The sequence below is a fragment of the Epargyreus clarus genome, unplaced genomic scaffold (assembly GCF_041222505.1).
Source record: "Epargyreus clarus isolate Ecla_fem2 unplaced genomic scaffold, WU_Ecla_fem_2.2 ptg000032l, whole genome shotgun sequence".
In the NCBI taxonomy this organism is placed as follows: domain Eukaryota; kingdom Metazoa; phylum Arthropoda; class Insecta; order Lepidoptera; family Hesperiidae; genus Epargyreus; species Epargyreus clarus.
Window position 1 is genome coordinate 10,547,094 of NW_027332237.1, and position 11,828 is coordinate 10,558,921.

General features: G+C 34.3%; 2 protein-coding genes across 2 annotated transcripts in view; one reads left to right on the plus strand and one right to left on the minus strand.

Annotated features, from left to right (window-relative positions):
* tup (LIM1_Isl and LIM2_Isl domain-containing protein tup) overlaps nucleotides 1–9,277 on the plus strand; it is a 63,616-nt gene extending 54,339 nt beyond the window's left edge. The window contains exons 6-9 of the mRNA XM_073090423.1: nucleotides 3,809–3,926; nucleotides 4,707–4,869; nucleotides 6,697–6,897; nucleotides 8,320–9,277. Of these exons, the coding sequence (XP_072946524.1) occupies nucleotides 3,809–3,926; nucleotides 4,707–4,869; nucleotides 6,697–6,897; nucleotides 8,320–8,427 (590 nt within the window). The 3' untranslated portion in view covers nucleotides 8,428–9,277. The remainder of the gene's footprint in view (nucleotides 1–3,808; nucleotides 3,927–4,706; nucleotides 4,870–6,696; nucleotides 6,898–8,319) is intronic.
* Nucleotides 1–11,828, minus strand: part of LOC140755020 (G protein-activated inward rectifier potassium channel 3) — a 502,832-nt gene that overhangs the window by 316,551 nt on the left and 174,453 nt on the right. The window lies entirely within an intron of this gene.

Here is an 11,828-nt window from a genome sequence, read left to right on the forward strand (position 1 = left end):
CGCCTTTAATTTGGCCGCGTGAAAACTCAAGTGCCGTAGTTTTTATCAAGCAATCACGCCGAACCCGGAACCGTTTGGCGTGAAGTTGTGACCTAGGCTTGATTTTATTAGGATCTAGATGAAAAAGTGATATATCATAGATAAAGATATTATCAGTATCTGGATCTATTTATGCAAATGTAATAAGCATGTTTGTTTGTAGCATTGCCTTATTCAAGCTCACTTACGTATTTTCACGAAACCAGAACATTAGAAAGATTTTATGGTCTCTCTGTATGACTATGGCCTCATCTTGGGCATAGTTGGACAGTTTTTTTAATTTTTCTAACTGAATATCTAGGATTCTTGTCTAAAAATTGTAACAAAACTATTTTACTTTAATCGAAGCGCATATTTTAATATTTTGTTTCGTTCATTCTTTTTTTTAGTCAAATCGTTTTCATCGTAGATATAAACATCTAAGAGCAGTAATTATTGTGCAAATACAAAAATTTGTTATACCTACTTAGATCTTCGAGCCCTTTAACAATCGTTACACATTTTACCAGTTTTGGGGCAAACTCCTGATACTGGCAACATTGATCTCATCTAGCATTGTTTATCAGTGTTGCAAACAGCCATAATCCCGTCTTGCAGTCAATGTAAATTTAATTCCCAGCGACATGACACCCCCGTCAAAATGTCCAGCTAATTTGAAATTTACAAAGGGTTGTCCACTCTGGGATTATGTAGGTGTGAAGTAGGGATTAAATCGACGCCTGCTGTTATAATTATTGTATAATTGACTTATATTGTGATCAGAAGTTATTTTCATCATTATCAACTCGTTTTTGACATTGATGAGCGCGAGTCTTCTGTCTGAGTGAGGAGGGTTTAGGTAGAGATTAAATATTTAGGGATGTAGAGCGGACATTGTCAAATTTTTCAGACAAAAACTCTTGAATCTCACAGAAAAAAAAGTTCAAATATGTCGTTAAACAAACGCTATGTCAAAAAGCGTACTATAAACTAACAAAAGTGATTATTTGACTGACAAAACAGTGTGGTCTGAAGTTGTTCCAGCTCCACGTGTACCATTAGGTTAAGTTTGACAATATAAAAAAACATTTTTTAAAAGATGTGTATTATGGAGTTTCTTTCGCCGCTTCTTCTCCATAACGTAACACCTTGTGAAGTGATGGTTAGTAAGGATAAAAAATCACCATGGATTGATTGACTAATAACATACAAGCATCTTAGATCGACTGACCACCAATAAGTAACGACTATATAATATACTACATAATAAGTCGTGAATGACATTTATCCTCTACATAACTGATCTATTGCTATTTTAGAGCGTAATGCATTTGGGTTTAGGCCATAGTTCATGGACCATAGATCATGGGTTTTGAATCCTAGAATTTAGGGATAGGTCGTTCAAGCCATCACTGACAATCAAAATATCGTAGAAAAGACATATGATTCTTGATTGTAATTATTCCGGGGAGTTTCTCCACCAATTATTGACAGGTAAATAGGAATTGCTGAAAGTCATACCACTGATCTACGATATCATGATACGATACGATAGCGATATTACGCTGACACAAATACTTAGCTAGTATCCAACCATTTTTTTTTCTTCTCGAGGGGGAAACCTTCAAAAGGTACCCGACGACGTGGGAGCGACGCCGGGTTATGTGGGATTTTTACCGCACTAAAACCCCCCCGGTGGCCGTCCTCAACGCTTGTTGGAGAACTCTGGGATCTCCGACGAAACACAACCGGAGCCCTCCAAGCGCGATGCCCCGATCGGGCTCTACCCTGGGGGAGCAGTTTTCGCACCTCCCACACCATGTAGTGTTTACGACGGTATGCGACCACACATACCGTCGTCCTTCCCGGGGTCGCTTGCTGGACGGTTCGAGCTCCCACTCTTGCCGCCCGCAACCCCGGAAGCCCCCTTTTAGTCGCCTTCTACGACTGGCAGGAGATACCGTAGCCCTATTCTAGTCCCGGAATATCCAACCTACAATTCTAAATAATACGTAGGCAAGTATTATTATCTACTACGATTTAGAATTCTGGGTAGCCACTATTACGTATTCTGAGTAGCTACTATAATACAGATCACTTACAGCGATGACTACTAACGAATTTACAAAGGCCTGTCCAATGTCCTGGGTTGCGGTGCGTGCGAAATGGGGATTAGTGGAGTGTGTCCGGCCGATTACTGTTTAATGAACCCTTTGCTAGCAAGGGCCTGTTTTTAGGTAATTAAGCGCTTAATGGATCTCACGTAGTATGGGGTTCGAAACTGGAACATGTCCGTTTTCATGCCGTATCCACACGCTTGTCAAACCTGCAGAAACGGACGCAAATTCAAGCGTGTGCGTGGATAGAATGTTTGAATTCGTTTATGTACCAAATTATACTTAAAAAATAAAGTCAAACGTTTATTAAGATTTGTAGTTTTCAAAAAGGTTTAAACATTTCTTTTTAAAGTTGATGTATTGCTCAATCTGAAACATAATGGAAATACACTTTTCTATACGTAGCTGCAACCTATAACATTTAATCCAATAGAAAGATTTCTTTGGGCCAGAGATGCGTAGGTCGATATGAAAGAAATTCTGTCGATTTCATAATATAAAAAATGCAATTTAATTAAACGTTTTCCATCGTCATTCCATATATCAGTATCAAAACGATCAATCAAACTACATAATGCAATTAGTCACAATATAATAGACTTATCCGTTTTAGATCTATATCAGTATAAAATGTTTTTGGAGTGAAGCGGCAATATCAAAGAAGTAGATATTAGGTAATTAACGTGTGAATTAGTGCGAAATGCAGTTCCTTTGATGATAATATAGACAGATCTGATAGACGCCCACTCGATTTCATTTTTGACTAGCTGTGATACGCGGTTTCAGGCGCGGGAACGTAGCTTGTAAAATACCTATTTTTATTCAAATATGCAGATTATGGTATAAGAATTATTAAAGTCAGTTCAGTAATTTTTAGTTTATTTATACATTTGTAGCAATAGACATGGGGAAAAATGTGATCTATGAGTAACTGCTAATTGGTAGAAAATCGATTTGAAATATACGTCAGTCGACAATCAATCCAAAATGTGTTAGGGCCCGTTCACATATTGATTGTGATTGTAATATTAACAACAAGACCTTGTCCTAGTTGTTGACAGATGAAATTATCGAGCCGACGTTATGTAATCAGGCCCTAACACTATCTCGAATGTTAAAACTGTTGGCTTAATCTATTATGCACCGTTCCTTAGTATGAAGGAGGATGATTTTTTTATATGACAATCTTGACAATGTTCCCTTTAGCCTGTGGGTAATACCTACTTACGTAATACTACTATTTTACTTACAACCTATACGTTTTGGCTTAAACCAAATTATGCTATTGTTTTTTTTTTATAATATAAGAGTAGCAGACGAGCCTGCAGTCCACCTGATGGTAAGTGGCTACTGCCGCCCATGGACATCTGTAATCAACCCCAGTTAGGATTAGATATTCCTACCTGAGGTCGGCCACAGATGCGCCGCTACCCCTGAGGACAAAGCTGGAACGCCTCGGAAAAGTCTGTCTCCCTTACCACACCCTTCAAACCGGAACACAGCAGCGCCTAACACTGTTGTTCCAACAGAAATAGGTGTGGCGGTGGTGCCGCCGGAGTCGAACCACAAAGGGTTCTACCACCTCATATTGTATTTCATTATGTACTTTACCGAATAAAATATTTTTCTTTCTTTTATTCGAAATATATAAAATGATTTATTATTATTTCCAGACTCGGGCAGTGAATCGGGTTCTCACAAGAGTGGACGGGCGCGCACAACTGCCGCTGCGGACGGCAAGCCTACCAGAGTGCGGACTGTTCTCAATGAAAAGCAATTACATACGCTTAGGTAAGACACGATGTTATAATATTTAAAATAATTTTGTCAATAACATTTTTAGTGATTATATAAAGTTTGAAATTGGAAATTGCAGTATATGGGGAGTGTGTATGCAATGTGGCAACACTTTAAATGTTATCATACATATTTTATTTCCTCGTTTTTGCGAGGCAATTTATATTCTTATTATTGTAGATTTTAGTTTTGTTTTGTTATTAAATGCCAAATATGATTCAATTTCCGTTATAAAATATATCCTTTTACTTTTGAAATGTTAATAGATACCTACGAATATACATACATATAAGAATTATATTCGTATCGATATAATTCTCTACTCTTTCTTTAATTTACCCAATTATATTCATTGCGAACATTTAAATTAACATATTTCACATTTTTTCTTAAGTATAAGTGCGCACATATACGTAGATATGTAAATTTATGCAGTAAACAGTGATAGCCTAGTAGATAGTTAAGAAACTCGACCTCTCGCTCGAGGGGTCCGGGGTTCAAATCTCAGGCACGCACCACTGATTTTCCAAAGTTATGTGCGTATTAGAAATTAATTATCACTTGCTTAAACGGTGAAGGAAAACATCGTGAGGAAACGTGCATACCTGAGAAATCTAAAGGTTTTCAAAGATATGTGAAGTCTACCAATTCGCACTTGGCCAGCGCGGTGGACTATGGCCTAATCCTTCTCATTCTGAGAGGAGACCCGTGCCCAGCAGTGGGACAGTATGATGATGATGATGTAAATTTAATAAAAATATTTTCTTTTTACAGGACATGTTATGCTGCAAACCCTCGTCCGGACGCCCTAATGAAAGAACAGCTGGTAGAGATGACGGGCCTCAGTCCGCGGGTCATCAGGGTGTGGTTCCAGAACAAAAGGTGTAAGGACAAGAAGAAAACCCTGCAACTCAAGATGCAAATGCAGCAGGAGAAGGTAATCCATGTTAGTCGAATTTATATCTGTTTTATTTAGTTCTAGTTTATAAATAGTTACACGACAAGTTAGTTTAGTTTTATCTACACTAATATTATAAAGAGGAAAACTTTGTTTGTAGTAGTTTTTGGGCCTATTCATTACAACTGTTAGGTTGTAATAGTCTCAAAAACTACTGGACCGATTTTAAAAATTGTTTCACTATCGAAGGTTACATTATCCACGAGTAACATAGGCTATATTGTATATGAAATATATTTGATAAATAGATTTTGAGGTGGTACAAAGTTTGCCGGGTCAATTAGTCAAATCAAATCAAAAACATCTTTTTTTGCCAAATAAGGTACAAAACTCTGGTTAAATCTGTCCTAAGATACAAAAATCCTCTTATTTTACCATTACGGTGTGCAAATATGGTTATAAACTTAATTTTATGTTAACTTACTTTGTTTTGATCGTACAACACAATTAGTCACATTGGCGTAATTACACAATAATATCACATGTCAGTAAAAAATCAAAATAATAAAATAATAATAATAATAATGAAATAGTTACAATTTTTAATTATTCATGTCCGTTTACAATTAAATTCAGATTATTATCAATTTATTTCTAAATCTTCTTATCTCATCTTCTAAATAGTCTTAAATGTAACACATAGAAAATGTTTCAATATAAGTAGATATTTTAATCTCTTTTATTATAACCGATGTATTAATACGCTATGATAATTAGAGATATTTTTGTGGAAATTTCAATGAAGCAATTATTATTTTTACTTGGAATCATTTTGCAAGAAATTTATTATTGAGCAGAGAAATTGAATAATATATTTATAGATATTTTATAGGTTATTGAGTTATATTTGCTAGTAAATATTGATTCCTTGCCTATTACTAACGTTTCTGTGTTTGTTCGTCATATGACTTAATAGCTATTAAGTGAGGCGTTATTTTTAGAATTGTTGAGTTTTTTAGACTTAGATTCCTTTCCAGACGTACCTATTCCACTCGTTCACTTCTTATTAACTAGTACTTGCTACGTATGAAACATTCTATTTTAAACTATATCTAATTACATCATTTATTTATAAATATTAGTTATAAAGGGTAAACTTAAAGCCTACTGGCATTTTTTGCCAGTCGACCCTGGGTGATGGCGATAGCATGCGGTAGGCATAAACAAGAAATACATTCTGTAAAAAAACATACCATATTTACATATAATAATGATAAATAATATATAAATATATATTAAAAATATGATATATATGCAACACAATGAATTAAGGAAAGTTGAAAGACTCAAGTATCAAGTAGACTCATAGTATTAACAAAATAATCATTGTCTCACCAGGAATGGCGTCATCTCGGCTATATCTCGATGGGTGTGCCTTTATGGCTTCTTTTTATAAACGCACTTATCCTATTCATTCTTTTTTTATAGTCTTTTATTCTTAAACACAGTGTCACAAAAAGACCCTAAGTTCGGTGTGTTCTTTTGGCATAGGCCTCCTCCAATTCCTTCCATCCTCTTCATTCACTCCTTATCAAAGAACACATGCTAGTTATTAAACATTCTATTTAAACTCTTATTACACCATTATTTACAATAAACACCATTGTTTACCAGGAAGAGCGTCGTCTTAGTTACATGTCCCATTCATTCGTTCTTTATCAATAGCATATGCTACTTATTAATTATTCTATTTTTAACTTTAACTCTATTACCCCTTCCTTCTTCCTTCATTCCTGTTATTTAAAAAACTTTTTAGACCTCTCATTACACCTCCTATTATTCACAAAAAGCATCATTCTTCACCAGGAAGGGCGTCGCCTCGGCTACATGTCGATGGGAGTGCCGCTCGTAGCCGGCTCCCCGGTCCGACACGAACCAGCAGGTTCCTTAGCGCTGGAAGTAACAGCGTACCAGCCGCCGTGGAAGGCGCTCTCGGACTTCGCCCTACACGCCGACCTGGACAGAGCGCCGCATCACAGTGCCGCGTTCCAGCAGCTCGTTAACCAGGTAGGTTTGACCATACTTGAATCGATAGATTATACTAAATAATTACTGTACTATATAGGGTGAATTTTTCAAATAGGTCTTCAGGGCCAAATCCGAAACTGTAAGGATTAGCGAAAATTGCCGAACACAACATTACTTCCCAAAAGTATCGGATAGTAGAATAATATAGAGGGTGTATTTTTTTTCAAAACGAACTCGTTCGATTCCCGGCTAGGGAAAAATATATTTTAAAAAAGTAATGATGTAGTTTTAGTTTTTAACAAAATCGGCCTCGTAACTCCTTTCTGCATTTTTCGTTAATCCTTATAGTTTCGAATTTGGCCCTAAAGGCTTATTTGAAAAATTCGCCCTGTATAATACTAGTGTTTTGTAAGTCTGTTTGATAATGTTCAAGTGAAATAAGTATATTGGGTATTATGACCAGAATAAGGCATTCTTTGGAAATTATCCACGAAATAACACGTCAATTCAATCAATTTCGGCAAGTCAATTTAAAATTCTTCAATCACAACTAAATGATAAGTAAATTCTTACGTCAAACCATCAGTCTGTAAACAATTTTGTTAACAAAAAAAATATTACAAAATATATTCTATTTATTAAAAAAATCTTTGCTACCATGCTACCATATACAAGTCACATTATGATATGATTATCATATATCCTTTTCTATTGCAAGTGGCAAACGGGCATGCAGACGTGATACCGCGGACACCTGCCACCAACCTCAAACAGAAACCTCTTCTTTCTGAGGTTGATCGCAGGTGCGTTTGTTATTTAAAGTCACTGGGTAGATTTTGTGATAGAAATGTAGGTTTATAAGTGACTTTGTTATAATTGTTATTTATTCATTCATATTAGGTTTTTAGTTTAGTTACTAAATATAGTAAGAATCTTACAATCAATGTATAATAATAAAGAATCTATTTACAAAAAAAAAATTAGTCCTTTTCATTAAAGGTATTTGTATGAAATTTTAACTATTTTTTAAGTTATTAAGAGTTTCTCATATTTTTTTATTGAATAGAATTGAAAATTAAACAGTATATACATATATATGTAGACTAAACAATTAAATTCATTTTAGGTCAAGATTAATTCTCAAGCCCCGTAACAGTATCACTCTTTAGGCACAAAATTCAAAAGAGCGCAAACACATGGCCAACACATAAGCGCTTAACAACTTTACTAATATATAGCTATAGATATGTCCAATAAAGCAAATATTCGTTAATTTCTTTACAAAACAATACTAAAGCTAATTATATTCCAGATGCACGGCTACGACGTGCCCTAACCTAACCTAACCTAACTTACTAATACCTATATAAATCCTCATTGATTTATATTAATGAATAGCAATAAAGCAAATATCTTAATTCATTTCCTTAAGAATCAATACTAAAGCCAACTATATTCCAGATGCACGGCTACGACGTTCCATCTCTCCCACCGCCGAGACCAGCTCACGGCGAAGACAACTACGTCACGTACCTCGAGAGCGACGACAGCCTGCCGCCTTCGCCCTAGTGCCGGCTCTCCTAGCCCTCCATAGGGACACTTCACTCAACCTGAGATTATGGATGGCGATTCGTCCGAAAAAAATCGATTCACAAAAAATCGAAGCCCAGAGAATCGATTCTCCGAAAATCGGTCTTTGAACTTTTCTGAAAAAGGGTGACGATAGCAAAATAACAAGGTCATCAAACAAGCACTGCCGATTCGTTCGAATAAAATCGATTTGAATCGAAGTGTGACAAAAATCCGAGACCCAGAGAATCGATTCGTTGAAAATCGATTTTTTCTGAAAAAGGGTGATGATAGCAAAAAAAAACAAGGTCATGAAATCACTGAAATACGTATCCGTCAGCTAAAAAATGTCAATATCACATTTGTTAATATTCAATCAAGTTCAAAAAGATCGATCATCGATTTATTAAGATAAAAAATCGATACACAGAATCGATCTATTACTGGAGATCGATTAAAACAATTGAATTTTTTTGGTCCAAAAGATCGATTCTTCGATTCATCGATCTCAGATCGCCATCCTTACCTGAGATTACCGCAGAGCGCCCTCTGTGACATGTGATCTTCACTCAGTATCGCAATATTGTGCTTAATACCATTATTTAAGTCCTAATGTATAATTCGATACAAAACTTTGCAATGAACCATTATAACAAGCAATGAAGTTATACAACATTGTTTTGTTTGTGAATTGTTTGTTGTTTGTTTTTGTAAATTATAATTGATTACACATATATAATGATTTGTGGCAAAGTTTTCATGTAAAATGTGTGTACGTATGTACGTACGTAAGAATTTATACTTCTTTGATGTAATTAATAAAATTATTCATGCTTGCAAATAAATTTAAACCGAGCAAATAATAAATGTAAGTAAATACAAAATAAAATTATATGATACATCGGCCCGATACTTCGTCCCATACTAAAAATACTCTCCAATATTTCTTCCCAAATTGCGTGCCTGTATAACTGTTTATTGCACCAAAAGAAGTATAACTTCAATAACTTTATTTGTTATAACCTGAAATAGATTAACTGTACAAAGTATGCAAGACTTGCCAGGTGTTATAGAAGAAATCAGGTTACTACGGTCCATACGAATTGCGTTAAATTCTAAGTACCGTACAGGTATTGAAGATAAGATAGCAAATATTAGTATCTAATGTATGTGATGTTTACCATTAGTATAATTTTACATTTTAATCCATACTTGCTTTTTATTTACCTATGGGTATGTTTTACGTTATAATCGAGATCTGTTAGTGTTTCAAATGTATATATATTTTCTGTACATATATTGTATAAATATGAATATAACTAAAATATTTACTTACGAATTACTCTAAGCATATTTTAAGTAAGTTAAGATATTGTAACTAAACTACATGTGTAAAATTTTAACTTTCTGAGCACAGCCAGTCATTATTTTCTAGTATAATTTTTCAATAAGAACAAAGAAGATATGTTGGAGATAATATTGAGTTTTTCTCAACTACAATAGACTCAAATAAGTTAACATTTTTAATATGTCTGGTGTAAAAGTGTCAAAGGAACCCAAATACAAAGAGTGATGTGCTAAGCTTATCTTGGATAGATACCAGATGTTTAATTTATTCTGTAGCTAAACTATACACTGTATTTAGATTGTGAGCATATTATTAAAACATTGAGTACCTAAATATTGTAGCAATTATTTTCATACCCTTTAAACCTAGCATTATGAAACTAATGTTGGTTCATTATTAATAAACATAACTCATGAATAAAATAATGAATCTTTAGAGACCAGAATGTCACCGCTATACCTAGTGGGAGTACGTTAATTTGTATCGACATGTGTGACAATGCATAAGGCATTCCAATCTCAGAATAATTAGAGTATTAGAACCAGTGTTCGGAATAAAATAAACTTCAGAGATAAACGTATAACGCCGCCCTATCTATGTTTACCCTACAACAGTAGTGTTAAGCATTATTCAGCAGGGTTAAGTTCTATTTTGAAAGGTGTGGTAAAATTCGAGGTGTTTCAACTTTGCCCTTAAGGGTGGCAACACCTCTTTGTCATATTTAGGACTCTAATCCGATCTGTCATATTTAAAGATATGTATGGACAATAGCTGTCACTCTCTACCATGGAACAGAAAAAACAAGTGGAAGTGCAAAGTAGGCGTAGCGCGGCTTCCACTACTAGGCGTTGTTACTCTCACTTGCCTTCAAACGAGTCTACTCATGTTTGAGCATCGGTCCGAGACAGATGTTTGTCAAATTCAATAAAATAAATTATTAAGACATATTATGCTGTTTTGGAATGTAAAAATGATAGCAGAGAGAGGACAATTAAAAACGGAGGTGTTTCGTACCATCACTGAGTACAATTTTATTTTATTTTTCCTAAAATCTTAAAAATATCAAATTTATAAATAATTTCCACATAGTCGTGCTAAAATCAACCTTACTGCTTTCAAATAAAGTTCATTTTTAATTGATTTCACCATACCAAAACGTCTAGAAAAATCCACGCTGCTCAATAAGTGATACAAGGGGGCAAGTACAATTTTTCTTATCGATATTTTATAATGTACATTATTATAATGGTAAAATATTTTAGTTAGAAAATAAAATTATATAAATCTAAAATTAGGGTTTTGCGGCGAAAAGTATCGTAATACCTACTACGTAATAGCTACTGAGGTGTACTCACATATCATATCTCTCATAATATATCTCAATATTTTTCCATAGCTTGGATTTATGAGTGCTACTAGTAAGGAGAAATAGACAGATACTATATAATTGTTAAGGATGCGGCCAATCACTAAATGTTTAACATTTATATATTTACTTTATCTCATTTACAAAATATATCTATGTACAAAAATACGTAAATTACGTAGTACGTAGTATTTAGAGTCTTGAACATTTTAACCTAACTATTTTTTTTATAATATATTTTTAAAACAAATTTCGTGTATTGATTTTTACGACTTCGACTCACGAAACGTACGATCTTGACACGTAACCTACCATTGTTGTACAGTACCTATGTTATTTTTATTACAGTTCTTAATAATTAAACCTTGTTTAATTTTAATCTTATCCCATAAATATATTATTCACGTTAGATTGATGAGCATCGATAATTTTATCGTAAATAAACTCTTTTGTCATTGCTCTATTCCAGTAGGAGAAATATTACGCAAGTTTGGTCCGTAAGTTCAATGGGCTTAGGGCTATAATTGCATTAAGCCCAATCACTGCCATCTATGGTCAAGTAGCGGAACTACATTTTCAAATACTAAATGACGTAAATGCTTGTAAATGTTGTAGCAAAATAAACCTTAATATTATCTGCGCCTAAGTTGTTTTTACATATTAATTCTGTATATTTTAAAATAGTTT